General features: G+C 45.1%; 4 protein-coding genes and 1 long non-coding RNA gene across 8 annotated transcripts in view; 3 read left to right on the top strand and 2 right to left on the bottom strand.

Moving 5' to 3' along the window:
• Window positions 1-2,280, top strand: part of c19h1orf216 (chromosome 19 C1orf216 homolog) — a 6,028-nt gene extending 3,748 nt beyond the window's left edge. For both annotated transcript variants that reach the window (XM_007576479.2, XM_007576481.2), the window contains exon 2: window positions 835-2,280. In XM_007576479.2, the coding sequence (XP_007576541.1) occupies window positions 835-1,807 (973 nt within the window). In that variant the 3' untranslated portion in view covers window positions 1,808-2,280. The remainder of the gene's footprint in view (window positions 1-834) is intronic.
• A 3,141-nt stretch (window positions 2,281-5,421) lies between these two features.
• On the top strand, window positions 5,422-9,255 carry LOC103154981 (uncharacterized). 3 transcript variants are annotated; one of them, XR_477992.2, is made up of 4 exons: window positions 5,422-5,529; window positions 8,234-8,306; window positions 8,395-8,598; window positions 9,109-9,255. It is a non-coding gene; the product is annotated as an uncharacterized LOC103154981 (long non-coding RNA). The 3 variants fall into 3 exon arrangements; XR_001659326.1 differs by having other exon boundaries at window positions 8,677-9,255; XR_001659325.1 differs by having other exon boundaries at window positions 8,395-9,255.
• Window positions 9,256-10,614: 1,359 nt separating this feature from the next.
• cdca5 (cell division cycle associated 5) lies at window positions 10,615-11,819 on the bottom strand. Its single transcript, XM_007576478.2, has one exon. The coding sequence runs from the start codon at window positions 11,792-11,794 to the stop codon at window positions 11,000-11,002; it is 795 nt and encodes a 264-aa protein (XP_007576540.1). The 5' UTR covers window positions 11,795-11,819; the 3' UTR covers window positions 10,615-10,999.
• Window positions 11,820-12,027: 208 nt separating this feature from the next.
• Window positions 12,028-20,446, top strand: psmb2 (proteasome 20S subunit beta 2). The gene is made up of 6 exons (XM_007576476.2): window positions 12,028-12,142; window positions 13,357-13,479; window positions 13,551-13,621; window positions 19,505-19,667; window positions 20,084-20,133; window positions 20,264-20,446. The coding sequence occupies exons 1-6, from the start codon at window positions 12,052-12,054 to the stop codon at window positions 20,363-20,365; spliced, it is 600 nt and encodes a 199-aa protein (XP_007576538.1). The 5' UTR covers window positions 12,028-12,051; the 3' UTR covers window positions 20,366-20,446.
• A 2,099-nt stretch (window positions 20,447-22,545) lies between these two features.
• tfap2e (transcription factor AP-2 epsilon) overlaps window positions 22,546-27,720 on the bottom strand; it is a 7,756-nt gene continuing 2,581 nt past the window's right edge. The window contains 6 exon segments of the mRNA XM_016663221.1: window positions 22,546-23,280; window positions 23,907-24,045; window positions 24,744-24,862; window positions 26,268-26,481; window positions 26,484-26,524; window positions 27,460-27,469. Coding sequence (XP_016518707.1) covers window positions 23,025-23,280; window positions 23,907-24,045; window positions 24,744-24,862; window positions 26,268-26,481; window positions 26,484-26,524; window positions 27,460-27,469 — 779 coding nt within the window. The 3' untranslated portion in view covers window positions 22,546-23,024.

Genomic DNA, 27,720 nt, shown 5'->3' with positions numbered 1-27,720 from the left:
TGAGCTAAACGTTAGCTCAACGTGAGCTAAACCTTTGCTCAACGTGAGCTAAACGTTAGCTCAACGTGAGCTAAACCTTTGCTCAATGTGAGCTAAACGTTAGCTCAACATGAGCTAAACCTTTGCTCAACGTGAGCTAAACGTTAGCATGGTGAAAACCAGCCGCTTGTTCTTTGCTTCCAGAGAAATGATTGCTTCCTGGAGGTGTGGCCTCTGTTGACGTTTGAAATGATTTGATCTGATTTTACTCAATCGCTGGCGTTTGGTTGTGACCTTTGCACCCCACCGAAGCTAACCAGAAGCTGCGTCCGCTGTGAACAACCGCCGTGCTCAGTGGAGAGAGAAGTGCCGAGCCAAACGACGTCTTAGAAATGTCTTAGACATTCCTCTTGCTCCGACTTTGGAGGCGTGGCCAGCATGGACTGAACGGCCTCGTCCATTTCCTTCTCTGCCTTTGCCAAACTACAATCCTCTTCAGACAGAGAACGATTCTAAAACAGCCAGAAACTCAACTCCTTCTGTTCGCTGATTGGCCCGGTAGAAAATCCCAGTCAATGGGAGACGAGAAACAACCAGGATTACGTAGGAAGGCGATGGCCAGGCTAGGTCAGACAGCGCCTACCTATGTTTGGGTTGAAGGTCTAACCGGCAGTCCAGAATCAGACCAGTCTGGTTCTGGACTGAAACTGAGAGGCAAAGCAGACAAATCTGTTGATCCGGATGATGAAGAAACTCTGGTTAGATGGGACCGTAGGTTTCAGACACAGCAGAAGCAGCTCTTGGACCCGATCGTGGGCTCTGTGTTCAGTTCTGTTGTGTCTTCGTGTCTTTCAGTGAGTCTCAGTCGAGGTCAGTGATGCTGCACCATCAGGACCAACATCTGAACCTGGCCTACAGAGGAAGCTCCAACAGCTCCCCCCACAGGAACAAAGACAGCAACTTCAACTTCCTGCCAGGTGCCAACGACGAAGCCCAGGCAGAAACCAGGAAAGGAGGCGATGAGAACCGGAACCAGGTCCGTCCTCGAAATCTGCCGTTGGGTCGCGACCCTCAGAGTTCGCCTACCTCCAGCTTCAACTCGAGCCTGATGTCGCCTCGCTCCCGCCTGCCCTGCTGGAGCCCACTGGAGCCGCTCCCTGAAATCGAGACGGGGGATGACGGGTACGGACGAGTGCCGCCGGACGGAGCGGAGGAGTGGAGGATGGAGGAGGAGGAGAGGAGGATGATGTTTGATGAGAAGAAGGAGCGCCAGAGGAAGGAGGAGGACCCGGATGACGAATGGGGAGACAGCGACTCAGAGTCGGAGTTCAGCTGTCGCTCCGGCGGCAGCGTCTCCTCCCTGAATGTGGAGAGTGGAGGCGAGGCGGGGCTCCTGGGCGGCTGGGACCGGATCGGCGTTGGAGAGCCCAAATCGAGCAAGCCTGAAGCCGGGCTGACCAGAACCGAAGATGTGAGACAGAGAAGCTTCAGCAACAAGCCGCCGACCGGGAGTGACCTGCAGAACCTGCCAGAGGAGCGTAACCACAGCGACAACCAATCCTCAGACTCGGATGGTGAGCTGCCGGAGCTGATGGACGCCGTGTGGACGCTGCGGGACCGCGAGCGCTTCAAGGTGCAGGAGATGGAGAAGCACCAGGTGCAGCTGACCATGTACCGCCGGCTGGCACTGATCCGCTGGGTGCGCACGCTGCAGGGCCGCGTCCAGGAGCAGCAGAACCGCCTGCAGTCCAGCTTCGACGTCATCCTGACCCACAGGAAGGAGCTGCTGCGGATGGGAGCCGCCGCCACCGCTGTCGCCCAATCATAAGAGGCCTACAGTGTGATGTCACAGCGCCTGTGTCTCATTGTGTTTCTGATTTCAACGAGTCAAACTCGTTTTTCTGTGTCTGTAAATGTGTGTAACTCTGCTGAACCCTAGAGCTCTACATCAATGTGACGACACCATGGCGACGCCACGATGCCATGACGACGCCATGACGACAGTGACGATTCCAAGACAATATCACGACGACAGGCTGGCCACACTGTGATGACAATCCCAGGATGTTACTATGACGACACTACCGTAACATTGTGATGATACTATGACGTTGCCATGACAGCACCATGACAACAGGGTGGCCATACCATAATGATACCTTGAAGGCAGTGTGATGATGACAACCAGTATTGATACCATGACAACAGAGTCTTGACTCTGAACCAACCGTTCTGTCTTTATTCCTGAACATTTTGTGTTTGTATCTGACTTATTATCCCAGATTAAAGAAGTTATCTGAACTTTGTGTGTTTGGGAGTTTTTATCTGATCTGGGCAGAACAACAAACTGAGGGGAACATGGCTGGTGTTATTTTTACCCCTGCTTCATGCAGCGGCCTCTCCTCTAACAATGGACCCTGTGTGGCCTGAACAGAGGTGTTGTGTGTCTGATCGTCACACGGCCGCTGGTGTGTCCTTGTGATTCCCGTGTGAGGCTCCCAGAGTGGAGATACAAGTCGCAGCGCCGCCCTGTAGTCTCCATCCTGACGGGGTCGCCGGTCCCCTGGAGCGCCCTGAAGGTCCGATCTGTCTGAGTGCAGGAGCCAGGGCCCCAGGGCCAGTTTGGGATAATCCCTGCTCCTCCCCCTGCCGTTTCATAAGCTTTTCAGAGCCGTTGTTCTCAGGCTGACAGTCGGACTGAATTTATCCCGATCCGATGTTCCCTGGCTGACGGTTCTGGATCCAGGCCGAGCAGAAAACATGTTTACTACGGAACCGAGACGGACACAAGCAGCTCCCAAAAGAAGGAACAGACCGGAGGGACGGAAGGATTTCAGAGCAGAGTTTAATTCACAATCAACCTCCAAATAAATCAGAATATGGAAGAAAACGTCAATTATTTTCAGACCGAGAGTTTTTCAGTTTTATTTGAAAACCTGGAACCTCAGGAACAAACCGCATCACAGCGGCTGGAGTCTTTAAATAAACGCGGAGAAATTCTGTTTTCCCACCAAACCCCAATTTAACCAGCAGCTGCTCATAGGCGCTTCGGCAGTAAACATCTTAGAACTGCTGAATATGTTTTTAGGTTTTAACAGCAGAATAAATCCTCACAACCTGCCAGGACCCTCCTCTTCCTCTGTCCGAGCAGTCGCTGGTCTCCTCCACCAGGGGGCGACACTGCACCGCAGCCAGAGCAGAGCCGCTGCAGAGGCCGAAACAGAAGAAAAATGTAATTAATAAATAAAATAGACAATATCCTCTCAAATTTTAAATATCTATATTTTGAAATGTAATGAGTGCATAGAATTATGTATTTTAAGTTTTATTTTCTGATACAAATTAATCTATAAATTAAAACTAAGAAATTTGAGCTTAGAGCTGCAAGATGAATTATATCTGAGGATTTAAACCCGTCAGCAGAGCTTTTATTCGCTATAGTTTTACTGAAAATGGGATTTATCCAGAAACATGCTCCACAGATACACCCTGCTGTGTGCAGAAAGTAACGGCAGAGGGCGGCAGCGAGCAGGGGCTACAATGGAGGCCCCGCATCACGATGAACGGAAACGGCCCAGTGCATGCTGGGGAAAAAAGGACGTTATGAGAATTTCAGATTTCTCTGTTCAAAATATTTATTTTGAGAGATTTATATAAAATGTTTTCAGGAAAAAAGAGACCGTTCTTAGTTTTAAATTAAAAGTGATGAAGTTTCAGAGATTTGACCCAATTAAAGTTCCAATGAATTGTTGGAACTTTCACTCATGAACTTACATTAAAGTCCATCAGTGTGAGGATTTAAATAATTAAATTTAATATAAATAAAAATGATGAGGTCAGGACATCTTTGACAGGAGTTTTTTTCTTTCTCTGAATCTTTTCTACCTCATGTTGATGTTTGAAGGAGATCAAACTGAGCAGAACCAGAACCGGTTCTGTACAGACTCCGGTCCCTTTTGGGACCCCGGTCATTACCGGGGTCCCAAAAAGGTTCCTGGTGGAAAAACTTCAAAACTATCATCATCATCCTCCTTTTCATCCTCTGTTATCGTCACTTAAAGATCTGAATACACAAAATTCTGACGGCTCGTCATTTTTACACCTCTCTGTTTGGCGCCCTTTCTCGCGGCGCCCCTAAGTGACATATGGCGCACAGCCACTTTGCGCCGCTGCTCCTCCGAACCGAACCGGACTGGAGCGGACCGACTCCACATTAGAAAGTTTGTGCTCCGCTGCTGCAGTTGAGCTGCTGTTTGAGCGCAGACTCCCTCTTCCTCCTCCTCCTCCTCTTCCTCTGCCTGATGTGGTGTGACAGAGCGGAGGCCCGCGGCGCTCCGCTGGCGTGGAAACTATCAGCTCTGACAGAAACGGGGTGGCTGGGGGGAGGAAGAGGAAGAGAGAGGGATGAAGGGTGAGGAGGAGGAGGGTGGAGGGGAGGCCACGGCCCGAGGATGATGAAGAGATGATGAAGATAGATAGATAGATAGATAGATAGATAGATAGATAGATAGATAGATAGATAGATAGATAGATAGATAGATAGATAGATAGATAGATAGATAGATAGANTAGATAGATAGATAGATAGATAGATAGATAGATAGATAGATAGATAGATAGATAGATAGATAGATAGATGATCACACCTGCTCTTCATTTTCCAATCAGCTGGTCTGAGTCTGCAGGTGAGCTCTGTGTATGGAAGCCCTGGAGGCCCAAAACTCTCCCATTCTGCTTCCATCAGCTCATTAACTGTTAATAAACTGAATTCATCCTTCAGTTTCCTCCTTTAAATAATTTGAACTTAGAGCAGAAATAAAACAAACAAAAGAAAACATAAAAAAAACCTGATTAATTATTTTTGAGAGTCCAGGAGCTTTTAATTTCTCATTAATATCCGAAATGTTTTCCAGATTAAAGCGCTCCTGTTTCCTTCAAGGAACATTTTATTTGATCCCATTTTTATTCATTTATGCTTAAAGTGTTTCAGATCCTTTTGTGCATCAAATCAGTTCATTTACTGCAAACATGGAGTTTACCACTTTATTTAGTTTTTATTTGTAAACAAAAACTCAGAAGAGATGTGTCAAAAATACAAAAATAGTTTCATATTTATGTCCAAAAATACATAAAGTATTTTGTAAGTAAAGATGTCTTAAAAATAACTTTGACTAGAGAAGAACAAAATACTGGAACGTGATTTGTTTCACTTGTTTTAATTAATCTGTTAAAATTATATAATCCGTTTCTATAATTCTTAAATAATAAAATACAGATGATATAAAACAACAGCTTTGTTTTTATTTTTCTAGTAAAATCCAGGAAAATCAAACAGAGACATTTAAAATATAAACATCAGGATGTTTGTTTATATTTTATTACAGGCTGAATTATTTTCTTCTGTTTTATTTTATGATTTTTTTTTGCTTTAATTTCAGACAAAAACATAAACGTGAAAAAAAGTTTTCCAGGAAAAATCAAGCAGGAAGTGAATCTGGTCAGTTTTCCTGGACCTGTTGGGAAACCTACGGATCGCCCTGGAGGTCAGAGGTCAGAGTGATTCCAGGACTGGATCTGTGTGTGTGTGTGTGTGTGTGTGTGTGTGTGTGTGTGTGTGTGTGTGTGTGTGTGTGTGTGTGTGTGTGTGTGTGTGTGTGTGTGTGTGCGCGCGCGCGCACTTCAGCTGCCTCGGCTGCTTTAACCAGCTAATAAATGTGAAACCAGCAGGTTAAACTGGGAGCTGAAAGGATTATCTCCGTCTATAGAGTCCTGTGAAAATCCCCCGACCTCATAAAGACGCATGTTGGTCCATAAAACCGCCGGGAACAAAAGCAGGAGAAAGAAAGCTTTTTCACGCTTAAGAGGTTCTCAGGAGCGCATTGAGGGGGTCCTCTGCGGGGCCCCGCCCACTGATTATGCGGCCGCGATTGGCAGGTGCGTGCGCCGGGCTGCGGGGCCGCGGGGGCAGCTGCAGGTCCCTCTGCTCTTTGACGGGGGTAAACGGTGACATCCTGGAACAAAAGTGAGGAGTGGAGTGGGAGTCTCTGACCCGGCGCCGTGAAATCGAGGATTAAACTGATAAGCAGCGAGAACGCTGGAAGTACTAGGCCGGGTCTGGAGTCAGGGTGGGCCGCTGCACTTTGTAATGAATTTAGCAAAGTGACAGAAAGAAGGAAGCTAATCTTTAGACGTGTCGCCTCTTATCTGAGTCTCCCTGCGTTGCTGATGAACGCCGGGCGTAACTGACCCGCGCAGGGGGCATCTCTGCCTGGAAGTGGCTAATCTCTGCGGTCCAAACGGAGTCGCCCCTCCAAACGGAGTCGCCCCTCCACTCGGTGGCCCGAGGCGACACTAGGCTCCTCAACTTAATCCCTGGAACTCCTCAGAGCTGCAGCTTCACCTCCCAGCTAAAAGGGATTAATGGTTATAAATAATGATGAATAACAAACAGCGCAGTGTTTAACCGATCCCAGAGAATCCCCGTCCCGACTGTGGAGCTCAGAGCTGAACACCTTCCTGACAAAAGACCCAAATAAAGAGCAGCACCAGAACCAGAACCATGAGGAAAAACCTCAAAGGGAGACCGGATTTGTAAAGTTACACAGTTGGAAATTAACAGCAGGAACCCATTTATTCTGTAGTAGCAGAAAAAAAATGGATGTTAATTTTCATATTACTAAATTCACCAGTAAGCTAAATATGTAGTTTGAAGAAGTTAATATGCAAATTCACTTGCAGATAAGCTTATTATTATTATTATTATTATTATTATTATTATTATTATTATTATTTATTTATTTATTTATTTATTTATTTATTTATTTATTTATTTATTTATTTCATGTCGGGTGACAACCAACATTAGATGAATTATTGCCATCTGCTGGAGTGTGGGCCAGAACATCCATCTTACCTACCAAAACTACATTCTTAATCCCATTTTTTATTTTAAATGTTATAATTCCATTCATCCTGTCATATTTAACCATGTTTAATGTCACACCATGTTTTCTTGCATCTTGTTTTAATTTTTTCACTACTCACCCTTTATTTTTCCAGTGTCTTCTGCTGGATGTTTACCCGCCAAATGCAAAGACTGACAGATAAGCGGAAATGCACTATCAAAATAAAAGCGGGGTCTGGACTGAATCCTTCAATGCTGACGCATCGCCGTTACTGTAAATCCAACGGTAAACGTCTGGATTGCCTTTAAAACGGCTCGTTCTTTGTAAGATGAACTATTGTTTAAGAAAAGACGAAATGAAACAACGACGGAGATGACAGGAAGCGATTCGGAAGTCCCAACTTCCGGTTAACGGCAAGTGAATTTGCATATTAGCTATATAGCTATCTCAGCGCTTGTTATTTAAATATTTAGTTGAAAACTGTGACGTTTATAACATGAATGAATCAGTAACATGGTGAGAATGTGATTGCCTTTAAAACGACTTACTCTCTGTTTTAAGCTGAAATGTTTAAGAAAAAACGAAAAAAAACGAAGACGAAGAGATGACAGGAAGCGATTCAGAAGAACCAACTTCCGGTTATCGGCAAGTGAATTTATATATTAGCTAAATATTTAGCTCTGTTCTAGCTAAGTAAACAGCTAGTTCAGAGTTCAAATATTTAGCTTGTAAACAAAGCATTCTTAAAATGAACAACACTGTGAAAATATGACTGAAAAATTAACTCCCCATTTCATTCTCTTAGTACAGGTTAAATAACCTGCAGTAATTTGGCATCAGAAATACCAAATTATTCCTGGTAAGGTTTGAGTTTACAAACGGCAGCCCATAATGTCCTGCATTTTCTAGATCCGGGGTGTCCAATGTGTGGCCCGGGGCCATTTGTAGCCCTTAAAATTATGTTGTTAGGCCCCTATATACAAGTGAAGAAGAGTAAAAAGAATGGCCAACAAAATATAAAACAATTGATCGCAAAATGTTGGACATTTATGGGAAATTGTCTGTTTTCTTTTAATAGGGAAACTGTCTGAAGCCCTTTTTAGGTTTAGGGTCTTGGAAAAATCACAAAACTAATTTTTTCATGTTTAATTTTGGGTCCGGCAGGTAGTTGAAATTTGTGAGTTTTGGCCCCAGGTACAAAAAGTTTGAAACCCCTGATTTATTCATTTTAATCATCTGTGTAGAAGCAAGGAAACATGATGCTGTACTGGTTCTACTGGGACTCTGTCCTTTAAGCTGGTAAATCTGCGTCACTACCTAACCCTCCTCTTCCTCCTCTTCCTCCTCAGCTGTCAGGACGGTGAAGCTGCCAAAAACTGGGAACAGGAAAATGAAAAATGAAAGCTTGGCATGATAAAACTGGTAGATAATCATCTTTTCATTTAACTTTCATCCGCCAACTTGAATATTCAAAGGCCCATTTAAAGGGATGGTATCTGCTCCTCTTCAGCAGCCAAGGGAGGAGGTGACGGCTCAGCTGACCTTTTGACCCCTGATGGAGGGCAGCGGGCCTGAATGCTCCGTGTGGCTCTGCGTGTCATAGCGGCAGAACTCCGAGGCCCACGGCCATTCCTGTGTGAGCCCGCGATAAAAGAGGGGAGCTTCCCGTCGGTCCTCCTCGCCCCTCTCCCCCCGTGAAGAGCGACTTGGCAGGGTAATTAAGAATGGCCTCTAAACACGGCAGCATGGCAGCAACGCTCCAGATGAAAGTAAATGATTAAAATAATTACAGGCTGAGCGCTGATGAGCCACAGTGAGGGCTGGCCGCCGGACATCGGGCGGTAATTAGATAATTAATCTGAATGCAAATGATGAGCCCTAACGAAGCAGTCAGGCTGAACCAGCAACAACCGCCGAGAGTGAGGAAGAGGGAGGAAGAGGGAGGAAGAGGGGAGGAACGCATAAAAATGAGAGAAAAAGATGCAGCGGCGGCGGCTGGTGTAAACCAACAGGAAGAGAAAAGTTTCACCGCTCCTGACAGCATCTGCTGAGTTAAAAATACACAAAACAGCGCCTGCATGAGCGAAAACACCGAAATGAGAAATGAAGATGAAAAGCCACCTGAGGAGAAAAACAGCGCAGGCTGAGCACATGCTGGAAATGCATGAGCAAACAGTGGATTTTCACAGAAACGCTCATTATTTCTGCTGCTCCTCTTCCTCAGCAGTGCGGAGGTAAACAGCCTCTGAAGCGGCGCTCACCTGGCAGCTCCAGGGGAAACATCAGAGGCAGCTGCTGCTCACCTGGCAGACAGGACCGACCTCTGACCCGGATCAGAACCGTTTCATCTGGATCTGCAGATCCACAACCAGAACCGGGCAGGATTACTTACACTCGTCATCACCTCTATTAACAACACATGGAGGTCCAATTCAAACAAATGAAATTAGCTACATTTACTGAAAAACAACTTTAGGAGAATTTTTACTCCTTCTGGAGTTCTGACTAAACCAGAGAGAGAAAGAGGCCACCACCCGCTTCTACACCACCCACTTCTACACCACTCACTTCTACACCACCCGCTTCTACACCACTCACTTCTACACCACCCACTTCTACACCACCCACTTCTACACCACCCGCTTCTACACCACTCACTTCTACACCACTCACTTCTACATTTCCAAACTCTACTCCAAACATGGAGAAACGGCATTCAGCTTCTAGCACCACAGATCTGGAACAAACTTCCAGAAAACTGAAAAACAGCCGAAACCCTGAGTTCCTTTAAATATAGACTAAAATCCATTTGCTTTGATTAATAACTGGGACATTGATCAATATATTTCATCATTCTGATGTCATTTGACAAAATAATTGGTTACTGTATGATGTTTTTATCATGTAAATCACTTTGAACTTCACTTTGAAATAAACACCACTGATCAATAATCTATAAACGTCCCAGAGGAATGTCTGCTAATCTGGGAATAATCCCTCTTTTTTTTCCAGATATTTATTCATAATTTCCTTTGGATTCTGTTTTGTTTTTGCAATAAAAATTCTTTTGATTTGGATTGATTTACTAATTATCTTATTTCAGTTTTAATCTTCACCTTGTCCTCATTTAATGGTTTATCTGCTTTATTAAACAATCAGAGGAAATAATCTGTTTCACACAGCCAGGTAATCCTGCTGCTTCAGTGACTAATGTCTGAAGCAGAGCGAAGCCTCACGCTCCACTTGGACAATAAAAACACAGGAAACATCGAAAGCCTTAAACATTTAACAGTTCTTATGGATATTTGATTAGTAAATAAATTTGCCACCTGCAGATGTTTTCTCCATCTCCTCTGAATCAAAATATCTGATGATGTATGTTTATTAATATTTTTGGTGAATCCAACAATGCAACATTGAAGCTTTCAGAGAAATGTTTAACCTTTCACATTTATGGCTGAGACGATTAATCGGATTGATTATTAAAATAATCAGCTAGTTTAGTAATCATCAGCTGCAGTATACAAACAAAAAATTAAACGAGCCAAAGGAATATACTCAGAGCAGCAGTTAAGCCCAAAAGGTACAAAGTATATGAACATTTTGCATTTAAAATAAAGAAAACCCTTTATAAATCTGATTTACCCAGAACTAAAGAAAACTGGATTCACACAAATAAAACCAGTAAAGAATGAATGAATGACATAGAACTGCTGTCTTCAAGCAGATGTTCTGATTTTCTTCATTCTGGATTTATTCAAACAGGCAGAAAATCCAGACAAGAGTCCAAGAATAATATGTTTAATAAAAGCGTCTCCTGGATAATATGCAATTCCAGCTTCATAATCCTAAAGCACTGAAGAAGAGCCAGAATCTTTCAGATGGCGGCAGTATTTACATAGTCCATATCCCGGCAGTCTGGTTCAGGTTCGGATAGAAACTAAATGAAGGAAGAACCTGGAGAATAAACTATTAAGAACAGAACCGGAAGCTGCAGTTCGGTCCATTCAATTAGAAAGATCATCCGGTGTTTCTATAACTATAAACTAACAGCTTTACACAGAACGCCCCGCCGTCCGATCAGCCCCGGTGCTGTGAATCTGTCCGTCCCCCGGTCACTCCACCACCAGCTCGAACTGCTCTGCCTCCCGGAACTCCGCGTTCATCTGGGCCGCCAGGACCTCCAGCTCCTCGGTGTTGATCTGCTGCACCTTCCGCTTCTTCCGCTTCTCCTTCACCACCGCCACCCCGGGGATGTTCGGGTCCGGTTCGGGTCCGCATTCATCGGCCTCTAGCATAGACGCGAATGACCCAGAAACCTCCAGGGAGGACCGGGAGAGCTCCACCCGGCTCCGGACCACCTCCGGGGTGTTGAGCTTCTCGAAGCCGAACAAAGTCTCTCTGTGCCCGGGGCTGTGGAGCGAGCTATCGCTGAGCTTGCTGTACGAGCGGCGGACTTTCTGGGTCCAGACCGAGTCACGTGGATCTGCGGGCTGAGAGGCAGCCGGGGGAGAGGATGGCAGGATGGGGGACGGTATGGGGGGCTGCGGCTGCGTCCTCCTCCCGACTGAGGAGGACGGGCCACTGGGTGTGGATTCGGGGGCCTGTTGCCTCTTCTTCCCGGCTGAAGTGGGGGTCCAGCGGTTCGAGCCGGGTTCCGGGTTTGAGCCCTTTGTTTCCTTGAGGTTCTGAGACCTCCTGGGGGTGTTCTCCTTGTTGTTCCCGGTCAGAGCTGTGGTTTTCCTGGGGGCGATCTTCCTCACAGTGATGGACCGCTTCACTCCCAGCGCCATCTTGGTCTCGCTTTCCCGCAGAGCTCCAGGGGAACTAAACCGAGGAGATCGTCTCCGTTGCGAGCCTTGGAGGTGGTTCGCCTCCACCATTATGGTGCGGGGGGTCCCTTCGCTCATCCCGCGCTCTGTCCCGGTGAGATTTCGGTTAATATTCCTGGTAATCTGATCAGAATTCCGCTCAGTGAAACGAACACAACAGCGATCCGTTTAAAATTACCCGCCCTTTGTTTCTGGTCACGTCTTGATGACGCACTCAGGCTGCGACAGTTAAACTCCGGCTAACTTTTGCTGTGTAATCCGAACAGGAGAAGCTCTAGTGCGGCTTCATCTTCTCTGTTTTCCTCTAATAATCCACATTTCGCCCGTTGGACATCATGGAATATTTAATCGGGATTCAGGGACCGGATTATGTGCTCGTCGCTGCTGATAATGTTGCTGCCAGCAGCATTATTCAGATGAAACACGGTATGCTACCTTGTTAGCTTAGCTTAGCATCTGCTCTGCCGGTGGATTTGGGTCTTGTTTCAGTCTGTTTATACATTTTAATGCTCTTATTATAAAATATAGCTGGATTCTTAAGGTTGTATTATTATGCTATAGAGGGTAGCGTCTTATTATACTTAATGGGAAAAACTGAGGAAAAATTGCGCTACCGGCGCTGTTACTATCAGATTTATTACTGTTATTGTGCTCTTTAATTTTATCCTCCAAACTGTCCTGGCTCTTAATATTTAATCACATTTGAAGGTGATTTTTGCTACGTTTACCCCGACCTGGCCTGTAGGTTTAACGCTAACAGGCTGGATGATGAAAGTGAAAGTCGTGGCTGCTTCTCTCACCCTGGTAGCAACTCGATCTGTTTTCTGTTGAAAACAACCAAACAGTTTATGACAAAAGCCCAGGACTTTTCCTGATTATTCCTCTATCAGAGACTCAGACCACCTGATCATAACAGGTTCATGATAATCAGTAATAATTCAGTTTAAAACCACATATAATAATAATAATGCAGCTTTCACTGAGGTGAAGAAGTGGCGAGGGGAAAACAAGGCAGTCAAGACTCTCGTTTATATTCATGTTTTCTCTTTAAATCAGGACTGAACACATGGATGTTCTCTGGAAATGTACTTTTTTATTTCATGTATTTATAAAGTAGCTTTTATTTGCTGAAATTTGCATCACTCTGTATTAGACTTTAATTTAAAGCAGACATAAAATACCCAGGTGAACTCTGCCAACCCATGTGAGCTGTTTAATAAATCTGTGCATTAGAATGAGTCAGGCTGAGATTATCAGTTTAATAACTGAATAAAAATAAAGCAGCAGCAGCTCACAGCATTTCCTCTGTTCCTTACAGGTTAACACCAATATAACCAGCTTGTTGGTTAGTCAGGCTATCTGCTCTGTTAGAGCCTGCAGTCAGTTGCTTGTAGAAGAGTCGGCTGCTGTTCATTTAGTTTTCACATCACAACTGAAATATTTCCAAACAGCCACATTGTCTCTGATATCTGAAGGAAAGTGAAATGCATTGCTGCAGTGTTTAGCAACAGATGAGGGAGGGATCATTACTGCAGAAATGGTGCGACAGAAACATTTCCTGGTTTTCCAGCCTCAGTGTTCCCTGATAGGTTCTGGTTCTGATTAACCTGAACCCAAACGGTCGCTCTGCTGTCTCTCAGACTACGACAAGATGTTCAAGCTGAGTGAGAAGATCCTGCTGCTGTGCGTGGGCGAGGCGGGAGACACGGTCCAGTTCGCCGAGTACATCCAGAAAAACGTCCAGCTCTACAAGATGAGGAACGGTACGCTGCCGTCGTCTCCTGTCCTCAGCTCAGATCTGCTGCTGGTGCTTCATCTTCCTTCTGATTTCCAGGTTATGAACTGAGTCCGTCAGCAGCAGCAAACTTCACCCGGAAGAACCTGGCAGACTATCTGCGGAGCCGGGTAAGCAGTTGACCGCTACGGTCACCCACCAGCCCAACGCAACCAAATCTGACCTTTCACCCTAAAATAATTGAACTAATTGCATCCGATAGTTTTCAAAGCATCTGCAGTCTGAATGCTCATGCTGCATTTTACCTGACTTTTACATCATTGAAGTGAGATTCTGCTGGTTTTCAGTTCAGTTCAATCCTGAATGCTGTCGATCACAAAGTGGAAAAGGGATTTTATTTAAATCAAGAGCAAAACAAATGACAGACTATTGGTTATTCAAAAAATCTACAAAAAGAAAAAACATTAGTAGGACAGCTTCTATTTCACACCAAACAGAAAAACACATCTTCAGAAGTTGGAATCCACAGCAGTTCCCACTGACTGAAAACGCAGAGGAAGTTTTCACTAACAGGTTCTGTGTTGATGGCAGAGATTCAACATCAGTATGAAATCATCCAGAACAGTCCGACATGTAGAGTCAAAAAATATTTAACACTCATTTGGTCTCACAAGTTATAAATTTAAATGACCAAAACAAATGTTTCTGACCTTTAGCTATGCGTTCAGTCTTCTATTTAAAGGAAAATCCACAACAATAAATCTGCTGAAGAAATGATTTGTTTTCTTCTTAATATCCTGGTTTTTATTCTTTGCAGCTTTAATCATTAGAAAAAAAGACTGTACGTATGCAATATATGTGGACCAGATGTATGGAAGTGCAGCCATGTTCTGTTCTGATGATGAGGCGAGTAGCGGCGTCTCCATCGGGTCTGAAACAGAATCAGCTTCACCAGGTTAGCTTCAACGTTTTCATCTTCTAAACACAGAAAAACAACAAATCAAACATTTTCTAACGGAAACACGGAACTGAGACGAATCAGACAAATCTCATCATGAGCTCACAGACTTGCATGTCATCTCCACGTCCAGAACCTTCTCTGGACCGAGTTCTGTTCTCTGGGCCACAAATCAACTTCATCCATTAGAGACGATTAATGAACCGGTCAGACTCGCTAGCAGAGCCACCGATGATGGCAGATAAATAGTTTTCCTGGAAAGGTAAGTTGTTTCTCTGCCATTAGCACATTTTGCAGCATGTACATGAGAATGATTGACAGCGCTAAGCCCCGCCTCCTGGCTCTGATTGGTTGTTTTCGGTCAGGAGTGTTGCATTTCTTCAGACAGCGACAGCAGCTCATAGAGGATCGATCTTTTCACAGATTATCTGACTCAAAGTGTCACAACATGATGACAGATTTAACAGATTTGGAAAACAGATTTTTATAAAAGTTTTAACACATCGACATCAAATTATCACCTGCAGCTGGACTTTTTTTAATAAACAACTGAGGAAAACCAGCCAGACTGAGCTGCTCATGTCAGACTCTGATAACTAGAAGCTTTTTTTCCTCATTAAAACATTTTTTTCTCATAATTTTGGTAAAATTGTGTTTATTCCAGTAGTATTAAGTTTATATTCTCAAAATGAAACAGTTTTTGTAGGCTGGCCCAGATACTCCAACTCACAGAAAGGATGGCTGAAACAAAAGCCTCTTTTTGAAACTATTTTCTGTCATTAGTAACTTGAGCGAGGAAAAAAAGTTGCTTAAAGTGGGATCTGGTGTGAAACCGATTGTAATTTTAAGCCTGTGGTCTTCCCTGGCGTCCGCCCCGTCAGAACCTCAGACCAACAGGAAGTTCAGGAGCCGTTTAATCTGGGGATCAGAGTTTGTGCCAGCAGACGAATCATATCACACGTTTTAATCAGACAAAGTGTTGCAGGAATCCAACAAACCAACAGTTTGTCACTCAGAACATGTCTGCAGCTAAATATGGGGTGCAAATGATTTGCTAATTATTTCATTTTACACAAAGTCCCAACTGTTGGTAAAAAGTGAGTTGTGCATAAAAAGTGTCACTGCAGAGGGAAGCTGGGTGGGAGGATGAACTCGGATCTGCTGCATGCGTCCGACTCACCAGTTGATCCGTCCGTCTCGCTGCGACTCGATTCTGTTGCTAATTTGTTGCGGCGGTGCAGCCGCGGCCTGTCACAACAGCAGAGGGTGAAAATAATTACAAAAAACAATTAGTGAGGCAGAGGAGGGAATGTGGGACACATGGAGGAGGGGCCGCCTGGTGAGGAGGAGGAGGAGGTCCCAAGGGGCGCAGCAGACAACAACACACACACACACACACACACACACACAGAGGCGGTGTGTGTGTGTGTGTGGGAGAGGCTCACAGGGACCTGTAAGATCAGGATCAGTTTGTTCAGTCAAGGCTGAGCGTGTTGTGCAGGATATCATTGATATTCATGCTGCTGTGCCTCACGGTGATGAAGATGCTCGTTACGCTGCAGCGTCTCAGGAGTGGAGACAAACCGAAGCTTCTCCGCTGCTTCCCACACCTTCCTCCAGCTATCCCCTCCTCCTCCTCTTCCTCCTCTTCCTCCTCCAGACGCTTGCTAATTATTGGCTTTAGAAACATGTTGAGTCTCTGGTCCAAGAAGGTCTCCAACTATTTATCAGATTAATGAGGAATTATTTGTGTTTATTCCCTTTGATTAGCTTAAATAACCAGGATTTAATTAGATCCTATAGTAAATTAGTTTTTATTAAATAGGCCTGTTGATACCTGTCAAGTTTTGGTCTTCAGAATACGGGATTCATCGGGGGGCGAGCATAGAGTAACGTAATAAGACCGGGGGACTAACGTTAGACCTGGGAGAACAGCTACCATGAGAGCAGGCAGCACAACCCGGGACATTTACAGGGAAATGATCATACAGGTGAACGGCGGGGAGGGGCTAAAACACGGTCGGCCCACAGGTATGGACCTCACAATTACAAGTTTTGCTGGACAATTAATTGTTCCAGAAGTTATTGCCATAAACGATATTGTTGTTTTGACATTATTTGACAGTAATATAATAATGCAAGTATTCATTCTCCAACATCAATAAACTTTAATTTCTAATGAAGATTTGACATTGGTACTGAGACATTTTAAATATCCAAAACAAATAAACAAAAAATAAAATGAATTATGAAGTCTCTGTAACCAGAATTGTAATAAAACGACTAGTTGAGAGTTTAAAAATCCTTTGAGTTTATTAGCAGCTTTCTGTTGCTTTTAAAATGTGATTATTATTTATGTTTTTAGCTGAATTCTGATGGTTTATCAATGATTCTTTCCCCTCCGTGCTGCTGAGCTGAACATCAGCTTCATGTTGTTAAAGCTCCAGACTTTATTCCTGCAGGACAGATTACAGATTAACCCCCCACCGGGCCTCCGGAGGCTCCGGGCCGCAGAGAGGCGCAGTTCGCTCCAGTCAGCGCCGGGCGGCGGCGCCTCGCTCTGCCGCCCAGATAAACAACTCGGCTAACCTCTGGAGGGCTGCGCATGCGCTCAGAGAGCGGCGGGAACCACCTGAGGTCTCGCGCCGGGAAGCTAAACGCAGTAGAAACGAAGCGGCTCGGACTTTGCTCAGGTTCTGGTTCTGATAAAGCAGAAACGGAGTGTCTTCAGCAGCAGTTCCCTCGTTGATCCAGCCCCGGCCCACATGCGTTGATGAAACATTCGCCATAACAGGCCCGCAACGGGCGCAAATAATTAGAGGCGCCATATTGCAGGCAGCGCCTCTGCTGCGGCGCAGATGAACAATTAATTCAGCAGATTGAGGAGGAATGGCGGTAAAAAGAACCGGGCCTCCGGGGGCACAGCGAGGAGGAGCGTTCAGATGATTCACTGAAACTGGTTAATAACCGCCCGGCTCGGCCCGGTGGCCTTTAATGGCCGCCGGTCGGAAGTAGTGACCGTTCTGTAGGCAGCCTCACTGCAGTGTGTTCATCGCGAATGGACCGGACCGCTCAGCAGCGGAGACTTTTTATTCATCGGACCCGGAGAGACATTAAGGAGGTTCTGTTTCTCTTCCAGAACTTTCTTCCTGATTCAGATGGATTGTATCTGATCGGGTTCTGGTTCTGACTCGTGTTAATGAGGCTGTTTAACTACAACAGAGCTGACCAACAGTCGCTGTTGACCTGAGACATGTTGGAGAAATCTGAGGTTCAGCGAACGCAGCATGAAGGCTGGAAGTCCATCCATGAAAAAAGTCCAACAGGCAGTAGTTTTGAGTTTGGAAGTCAAAATTTCAAGAATTAAACTCACAGTTATGACTTTTAATGTTATCTTTATTTTTATTCTCAATTATTGACTTTTATTCTCAAAATTATGATTAAAACTTGGAATTATAATTTTTTGTAATTGTGATTTTATTCTCATTATTATGACTTTAAAGCCGATATTTATGACATTCTCATAATGTCAGAGTAAACGTGTGGGGAATAACCGAGTTCTCGTTGACCTGACCCGTTCTGTGGAACAGAACCTCCAGAGTAACAGTAATTTAACGTTCTGGTTCTGGAGCACCTTATGGCCTGGCTGTTAGACCGGGTTGGGACTGCGTGGTTCGGTTCTGGAGCGGCAGCCTCACTCTGCAGGTGTGTTCAGGTGAGACCTTGGTGTCACCCTGTGGGGGGGAGGTGTCGGGTTAACAAGGTGCTGGTTCCCTCTGAGCCCGGTCTGCTGGTTCTGCTGCCAAGTGTTATTGTTAGTGTAGCCGGAGAGATGGCTGCCAGCTGGGGGGTTCACGCCCTCACACACACACACACACACACACACACCTGGGGATCGGTGTGTGTGTTGGAGACACTCAGAGCTCCGCAGGGGACCGGCAGGTCCACCTGGAGTTCTGAGGCGGTTCTGACTGCAGCGACCCGTCCTACAGCTCCGTTTAACCAGAACGTCTCCCGATGAGGAAGACGAGGAAGAGGAGATGTAATTTAAAAACAGAAACAGGGGGGAGGGTGGAGAGTTCAGAAGTTTTAATGAGCGCTGGCGTTTCGCCAGGGCTCAGGGTGACGAAGAGGAGGACGAGGAGGGGGTGATGGCGGAGCAACAGGGGTGCTGACTCCCAGCAGATGTCACACTGCCCCCCCATCCCTCCTGCCCTCTGACCCCTCCCACCTCACGTCTCATAAAACAAGTTACTGTTTACTGGGAACTCAGCCAATCAGGAAGCAGGAAAACCGCCATCATCATCTCAGCTTCCTGTGGATCCATCAGTGGAGGAGGAAGATCATCTTCATCGTCAACCCCAGAAAACACTTTGATGATCCAAACTTCAAAACACAAAAAACGCTGCAACCACAGAAAACAGAAGCAAAATAGAAAATACAGCAAATTTGAAACCTTTCTCCACCAAACACAATTCCTCCAGACCACTAGGGGGAGTCTGGAGTCACTAATATTACTTATGTAAATGTCCTGAAGTTTTATAACATTGGAAACGACTGCATCAAAAAAGACTAGGTAAAGAGTTAATGCGCTAACCATGGAAACAGGTTGCTGGTGTGGTTGATGCTAGCTAGCAACCTCTGCTTCCTGTTAGCAACCTCTGCTTCCTGTTAGCAACCTCTGTTTCCTGTTAGCAACCTCTGCTTCCTGTTAGCAACCTCTGCTTCCTGTTAGCAACCTCTGCTTCCTGTTAGCAACCTCTGTTTCCTGTTAGCAACCTCTGCTTCCTGTTAGCAACCTCTGCTTCCTGTTAGCAACCTCTGCTTCCTGTTAGCAACCTCTGTTAGCTGGAGTTTTGTGTAGCATCAACATCTGATGAAACATCTTTGCAGCCTGGATGATTCGTTCCAAACCAATAGAGACATTGGAACCGGAAAGCCCAGTCAGACCCTGACGTCTGACCCGGTTCTGGTCCGGTTCGGTGAATGTTCAGACACCAACATGACCTCGGTTTATTCCTCTGCTGTTTAAGTTGAGTTATTGCTGTTCTCCACCACATGCAGAACCCTAATCCTGGTGTCCGTCCTCCTGCAGACTCCGTACCACGTCAACCTGCTGCTGGCCGGACACGACGAGTCCGACGGGCCGGGCCTCTTCTACATGGACTACATGGCTTCGCTGGCCAAGGCGCCGTTCGCCGCCCACGGATACGGAGCGTTCCTGACCCTGTCCATCCTGGACCGGTACTACAGACCAGGTAGGAGCAGAGAGACGCTCAGCATCGAGAACAACAGGCTGAAACTCGGAGGCTAAAAGCAAAACGCTTTTATCTGAACTGTAATAAAAGTAAATCTGAGAGCAACAGAACCTCCAACGTCCACACAAACATTTAAAGTAATAAATTAATTAAATCATTGGAGGTCCGGTTCTGTAATGTTTGGACTGAGCCGTTCTGTTTCTTCCCGTCATCCTGACCTTTGACCCGGTGGGGGAACCGCCTGTCCGGACCTCTCTGCTCCGGCTTCTGTTAAATAAATTAAACTCTGCGTGCGACTGGGTCTGCCTGGTACTTGGAGGTTCTGTTGAAATGAACCCTGACTGGTACCAGCTTCGTTACGGGGCTGAGATCGTATTGGCTGTGGTTCTGTTAAAGAAAGTTCTGTTGTGCTGCAGACCTGAGCCGGGTCGAGGCCGTGGAGCTGCTGAGGAAATGCGTTGAAGAGGTGAGTCTTCCTCCAGCCGGAGCAAACTCTGAAAACCGTTCTGGGTCTCTGGAGTCGTTTGGACCAGAGGTAGCCGGTTCTGTTAGCATCATGCTAACCGCTCTTCCTCCTGTTCCTCTTCCTCCTCCAGCTGAACAAACGCTTCATCCTCAACCTTCCCTCCTTCAACGTCCGTCTGATCGACAAAGATGGAATCCACGACATGGAGAAGATCACGCTGACCGCCAAGTGATCCACCCAGAACCCAGATCCAGTTTTTTACCTTTGACCTTTTGTTCTGTTTCTGTTCCAATAAAAATCCCCAGACACACCAGCTGCTCCTCTTCCTCCTCTTCCTCCTGGTGCTTTCTATCTGAGATCGACTTGTCAGCCTGGCTGCATGTCTGATCCGGTTTGGGTTCTGGTTCTGACCCGGTTCATGAGGCTAAATAACCACAACAGATGTAAATAACTCATCGTTGACCTGAGATGTTAGAGAAATCTGAGGTTCAGTGAATGCAGCATGGAAGAACAAATAAAATTGATCATAGTTATGAGTTTTTAAATGATTCCATTAATAAAACTAGTAATTAGTACTTTTATCCCCAATTATGGCTTAACATTTTAAAATTGACTCATTGAAATTGATTTTTTATTTTCAGAATTATCACTGTAAAGTTGAGACCAATTCACAAAATTATGATTTTTATTCTTGGAATTACAACTTAATTATGAACTCAAACTTATTTCTAGTCTCTAAAAAAAGACTAAAGAGTTTTTAGATGTTTTTCCACTCAGAGTAAAACTGGTTTCCTGTGAAGCTCCGAACTGGACCTGTTGTCTGAAGCAGTTTAACACCAGTAACTGGGCCCGAACCAGCCGAAGGTGTGTGTGTGTGTATGTGTGTGTGAGAGAGAGAGACTCAGATGATTAATAAACATGAAACGCAGCGGAATCTGACGGGAAGAGCAGCATATGTTTGCCTGCAGGCGCCGAGAGGCGGAGAGCGGCCCGCTGAGTGTCAGAAACGGGTGGGGGAGGGGGGACGCGGCAGGTAGAAACAGGAGGAGTGTGTTTATGTGTGTTTTCCCTGGAAAGCAGTGATTGAAAGAGTCTCGTCTTGGTTAAATAAAGTGAGCCGGGGAGGTGGGAGACGAGCAGATGGGTGGAGGAGCGAGGCGTTGGGGTGAAGTTACGGAGAACAGCGGGGCGACGTCTCCACGGAGCCCTGAGGAACTCCACGCAGCTCCACGCTGGATCTTCAGGTAAAGGGAACACGGAGCCAAATGATCCGCTCTAAATGGATCCAGGCTATTTAAACAGCAGGTTCTGGTTCCCCGTTGGGAAGAACTGGACCACAGAGAAGCTTCCAAGATTCCCAGGAACGTTAGGATTACAGACGGGAACGAGATCTGGATCCGGAAGATCCGCTGAACTCCAGTAGGTATGTCTGGAGACGAAGCAGGCCTTTCAAAATTAAAGTTTTTATTAAGATCACACCGATAGGACCAAATTAACATCCGTCATTTGTCTTGTTTTTAAATACCGTTAGGACTGACATGTATTTATTTAATTAGCTTCACCAGCTCCGTGTTTTAAAATTTTAGTCACCTAAATCTAATAACGGCAGGTAGATTCTGTTAGCCGGTCCAACATTAGCGGCGTCTCCATAAGTTCTCCTTCCGCCAGTCAACACAGAATTGAGGCCATAAATCAGGGGCCCACAGTGGCTCCTGGAGCCCCGGCATCCTGCAGGTTTTATTCTCTCCCTGGTTTAACGCGCCTGAGGCCTGAGGAGGTTCTGACCTGCTGAACAGGTCAGAACCTCCAGGAGAGAATAAAACATGCAGGATGCCGGGGCTCCAGGACCCACTTTGGACCCCCCTGCCATAAGGTTTATTTATTTATTTATTTTTTTTAAAATACAAATTTTTTAAACTGAAATTTTTAAAAAAAAAAAATTTTAGATTTTAAAAAAAAAAACTATTAAGCAAAAATTTTTTTTTTTTTTTTTTATTAGGAAATTTTTAAAAAAAAAAACTTTCAAACTGAAAACAATGAAACTTATTTTCCGATTCAATGTTTTTTCTTTTCAGTTTCAAAACTTTCAGATAATTATTTTTCTATTCTATTTAAAACTGTTTTCAGTTTCAATCATTATTTTTTTTTTTTATATTTCAATTTTTATTTCTTTTGAACAAACTTTTTGGCCCCAATGTAGCTCCACAGCCGGTGATGATACCTTGACATTACTTTGAAAAAAATCTGTTTTGGTTACTGAAATAATATGAAACTAACCCAAATAATTAAATTCAAATAAAAAATAAATATAAAATGATCTTTCTGGAGCCATAACTTCTGCTTCTGTTAGCCAATTAGTGTTGAGTTGTAGAAACGTCAACTTTGAGTCTGCAGAAGATTTAACCTCCTGAATGAACGAGTTCTTAATTCTTTAATAATATATTACATTTATGTTGTAATACAATAACAGTAACAATAATAATAATAATAAACACACACTGAAAGTACAAAATGATTTCTGTTACTTTAAGTTACAAACACCTGAAAATAAAAAAATCTCCTGTAACTGAGAGGACTCCATTTCCCATGAGCACTGCCTGCGGAGGACTACAGATTGAATAGTCCCAGACTCCTGTAGATCCAGAACCGGGTCGGATATGGATTCAGAGCCTTCAGGTGTGGGAGTGGGTGTGTCTGAGTGGGTGGGAGGGGCTTGGAGAGTCCACAGAAACAGGAATAAACCAGAACCTCCTCACTGGGAGGTCAGAGGTCCATGCGGCGCCATGAGGTGTTCCTACAGTACAGATATTGTTAGCTCCGCCCCTCAGTGGGAGGAGCCTGCTGGCAGGTAGAGTCTGGTCCTGAGGGTGGAGGTGGCTCCGGGCCTCTCCTCATTTCTGGTGCTTCATCTCCTTGTCGTGGTGACCCTTCCCTCCTTCCTTGTCCAGCATCTTGACGGCCTCCATCAGGTAGCTCTGAAAGGCCGACAGCGCCGCGCAGATGGCCGGCGTGCCGAAGCCGTGCGTCAGCAGGCTGAAGTGGGTCAGGCTGCCCTGGATGCCGGGCTCCAGGCAGGGCGTGGGCCGGCTGCCGCCCAGAGGGGAGCGGTCCTGGGTCATCAGGTCCACAAACTCCTTACAGATCTCCCTGCAGAGAGGAGAGAGGAGATCACAGCAAACAGGAAGGTATGAGCCATGATGGGTTTCCTCAAACTGCTGCTAACCAGAGATCTGATCCTGATTCAGAAGAAATTCTGGTTCTGATTGCTCCTGAAGCAGAACCGCTTAAATTTTCCACCAGTTAGCTGGAATGACTAAAATACCTAACGGTCTACTGGACCATCATTTTCTACCTGGTGGTCCGGTAGAACCATCTGTTTGTTTGAACCAGAACTCCATCATCTGCTCCACCTCCAGCTGCTCTGAGTCAAACCAACCTGTTCCCCTCCTGGCCTGTGGGGGCGCTGCACCAAGAACCACTGAAGGAAACGACACTAAAACCTCTGAAGACACTGAGAGCAACTTCCTTCTTCACCATGGAAACAAGTTGGAGATTTTAGAGGTTGGAGGATTTCTCTTTAGGCTAAAGACCAGGAGCCATTTCTGCTGCTAGCGCTAGGCTAGCACGTTAGCTTTGGTTGTGTTTACCCAGAATGCCCTGGGTCGTATTTACAATGTGGAATAACTGGAGCTTTGTGGGCAAATGATTGACCTGCTGCTGTGAAAACCTTCGCTCTGTCCTGTCAGGTCATGTGATCAGCTGATGGGACTCACTTGGTGGCCAGCAACATGCTGCGTCTGGTCGGCAGCTGGTCCGGGTCGCTCTGCCTGCACAGGTACTCAGCCGTGGCTCTGGCAGGAAACTCCGTCTCACACACGTAGCCAAAGTCCCGGGCCAGATGGACCGCCTCACCTGCGGGAGGAAGAGGAGGAGGAAGAGTTAACCTAATCTGCATCGGTGGGCGCCGCTAACTGAAAAGCTAGCTGCGCTAATCCTAAAAACCTAATTATGAACATTAGCTACGCTAAGGCTAACGCGCTTTACCAACTTCAAAATAGTCAAACTATGTTCAACTAAACTTTTATGAAATGGCGAAGTAAATCAGCGCTTCAGAATAATTTAGGATTCGTTTCTGTCTGTAAAATGAACCTCAGCAGGAAGCAACAGACTCCTGCTCTGGATGAATCTTTCTGGAAATGAAGAGTTTCTGGATGTTTTTCCAGATTCACACATTTATTCAGACCTGCAGATTTTCCAAGCATCATTTTACATACGATGGTGAACTATGAACATGAACTAGATCTGAGTCAGTGAACTGAACTGGAGCAGAGAATCAGTTCACCAGTATGCAGCTGGTTTGTCTCGCTCTCCTCCAACAGCTCTCTGCAGTGACACCGTGCGCACACATACACACACACACACACACACACACACACACACACACACACACACACGGAGGGTGTGTGTGCACGCTTGCAGCTATCAGAGTCATCCCTGTTTGTTCATGTGTGCTGAAGCAGGGACAGCTTTCTGAGAGTTTCTGTCAGTGTATGCAGGTCACTGTGTGTGTGTGTGTGTGTGTGTGTGTGTGTGTGTGCGCGCGCGCCTACCCTCCACCAGAGATGTCAGCAGAGTGACGTTGGCGGCCTTGCGTCGCCCGGCGGGCAGGTTCAGCCCAATCTTCTCCAGACGCTCTCTCAGACAGCGGCCACCATTCTTCGACTTGGCCCTGAGGGACGACACTGAGCGCGCTCAGAACGGGGGGTGTGTGTGTGTGTGTGTGTGTGTGTTTTAGTGTGTGTGAGCCAAACAGAGAGAGGCTGAAATCTGTCTCATGTCAGCTCTGATAGTTTCTCTCTTCAAGCTTCTCTTTTATTTTCTTCAGCTTCTGTTTATATTATCTATAATTTAGCATTTTTACAAAAAAATTTAACTGTTTTTTTTTTGTTGTTTGTTTTTTCATTTCTTGGACCCGGTTCTGCAGGAAAAGAGCTCATTTCTGTGTTCTTGGCGGGTCCATAAAGTTCTGTATGTCCCTTTTTCTCACTCCTGGGTTTTGGTGACGTATTCCTCCTCCAGAACAAATAGATCCTGATTTCTGGACAGATCTGCGTTGATTCATCCGCCTGAAGCTGCAGCTTCAGTTTCTGTACATTTAATTTATTTATATATTTCTACAGACATTCAGTATTTACTGTCATTATTTTACTCCTTGGTATTTTATTTGTTGATATATTCATCATTCAGTCATCTGTCTTCATGGTTCTGATGTTTTTAAATTGCTTCATTAATAAAATATTAAATCATCCAGAATTGTGTTTTTTTAATTTTATTGATTGATTTTTGAGTTTGTGCGACTCTTAATAGATCTGATTAGAGATTTAATTTCAGATTTCTGGATGAGGATTTTGCATCTTTGAAGCGTTTCAGAGCGAAGCGGCGCCGCTGTCCTCAGGCTGCTTCATTAAACTTCTTCTCTTGTGATTCAGTCCCATGACCCAGTTCTCGGTTCCGGTCGGAGCCGCAGGTTCAGTTAGCAGATCTGAGAGTAAAAAGCCTCATGGAGACGTGAGGAAGGAGAGGTCATGTGACGTGAAGCTGCTTAATTACAGGAAGATTTACATCCAAAGTCTGAATTTCAGCTTCCTGCTGCAGGTTCTGCTCTGTCGGACCGGGACAGTCCAGGTTCTGTTTTCAGCTGCAGCTCATTTCAGCAGATAGAAGGGGCCACTTGCAAAATTAGTCAAAAATTTACAGCAACAATCTGGATTATTAAACTTGTCAAGGGAAAAATGTGGGTTAATTTTCCAAAGTGATATTCTCTCCATGTTAATCATTTATTTGGAAGTGTCAGTTTGAAACTAAACATTTAGCTTCCTAGCTAAATATCTGAAGCTAAACTGTTAGTTTGAGGCTAAATAAATATTGTTGAAATATTAACCCATTGTCCTCTTATAACAGGGTTTTGACTGATCCCTATTTAGATCCATTTTGATCTTTACACTGTTTCAGCCTGATGAGTTCAGGTAACCTGGGAAATCTCTGTTGAACAAAATACTTTCTCTTTATTCCAGATTTAGCCGCTAACTTCTGAACATGGAGTCAGAATGATAAGCCCCGCCCCCCCAGCTCACCTGCGCAGGACTCCGCCCAGCAGCGAGGCGTTGAGGCACTCGGGTGGAGACAGGCGGCGCTGCACCTCGCCCACTGTCACCTTGTACTTGGAGGTGGAGCTGAGCAGGGAGAGGCGTCCCGGGACGGAGCAGAACACCTCGGCCGGGTTGGACACGGCGCCGACGCTCAGGCCCTCCTTCCCGATGGACAGCGCCGACAGGGCGGAGCCGTTGAGCTTGGAGGGGACTGACGGAGCAGAACGAGGTCAGGCAAGTTTCTAATTTACAACTCCTTTTCTTTTTTATTTAAAAATGTTTCATTAGTTTTATTTTCATTTTAAAGAACTACTTTTTTATTTATTTCCTTTTTAAAAGTTTTTTAAATGTATTTTTTATTTAATTTTTGTCATGAATTATTATTATTATTAATTTCACTACTTTATAAAATATTTACCTTATTTTAAGATATATATTTCAACAGTATTTTTATATTTATTTTACCTAAAACCACTTTTTTCCATTTTAATTTCTTTTATTTAATTTTTTTACTATTATTATCTTGTGAATAATCTTGAATGGAGATGACCTTTGACCCTGTGCAGCAGTAGGTTTTCCCGCCCTGACGTTGTGCTGACCTGATGATGACCAGTCACTTCAAAATTAAAAATACTTTAATGATCCCAAAGGGAAATACTTCTGGGGGTGTACTTACTTTTCACATCTTTATTTAATAAATCCTGACAGTTTAGATTCTGTTTCTGTTCATTTGAGGAAATTATTTTAAAATCTGGATCAGAAGGTAAAACCCCAAAATTTAATCTGTTTAGTTTCTGATTTACAGTCAAATCTTCTGATTTCTCAGCTGGTTCCTTCTGGTTCCGGTGAAAACCCAGAAGTACTTTCCACTAAGCCACGCCCCCCGCCGTGCGTCACGTCCAGGTGGGAACGAAACGCCTCCAGGTGTTTTTATCAGCTCCGTTTCTGAACCAGAGACCGAAACGCAACAATCCAGAATTGGCAGAACCTCTCTTCTTACTCTCCGACCCCCACACCTCTAACCCCCTCACCTGCCCCCCTCACCTGCCCCCCTCACCTGCCCCTCTCACCTGCCCCCCCAGCAGCAGCTTGGGTTTTCTAATCGGCCTCAGTGTTACTGACGGTGATTTTAGACCATCAGCCTCTGTAAATTTATCCACAACTCCCCTTTTATCACATTCCCTGCGCTTTTCTCCCCTACACACACACACACACACACACACACACACACACACACACACACCCTCTCTCTCTCATATGACCATGAACAGTTCATTAAGAATCTGTGCCTTTGGGCTGCAGTCTGCAGCTCAGTATTAGAGGACTTCTTGACTTCAAATAAAAAAGCAAAACAGAATTATTTATAGTGCGCGTGCACGCGCGGGTGTGTGTGTGTGTGTGTGTGTGTGTGTGTGTGTGTGTGTGTGTGTGTGTGTGT

Source organism: Poecilia formosa, unplaced genomic scaffold (genome assembly GCF_000485575.1).
Source record: "Poecilia formosa unplaced genomic scaffold, Poecilia_formosa-5.1.2 Scaffold408, whole genome shotgun sequence".
Classification (NCBI taxonomy): Eukaryota; Metazoa; Chordata; class Actinopteri; order Cyprinodontiformes; family Poeciliidae; genus Poecilia; species Poecilia formosa.
This window is presented reverse-complemented; position numbering and strand designations above follow the sequence as displayed.

Coding starts and splice junctions, on each gene's coding strand:
- cdca5 (XM_007576478.2), bottom strand. CDS start 11,794: ATGAGCGAAGGGACCCCCCGCACCATAATGGTGGAGGCGAACCACCTC.
- psmb2 (XM_007576476.2), top strand. CDS start 12,052: ATGGAATATTTAATCGGGATTCAGGGACCGGATTATGTGCTCGTCGCT. Junction 13,480..13,550: donor GCTCTACAAGATGAGGAACG/GTACGCTGCCGT, acceptor TCTGATTTCCAG/GTTATGAACTGAGTCCGTCA. Junction 20,134..20,263: donor TGAGGAAATGCGTTGAAGAG/GTGAGTCTTCCT, acceptor TTCCTCCTCCAG/CTGAACAAACGCTTCATCCT.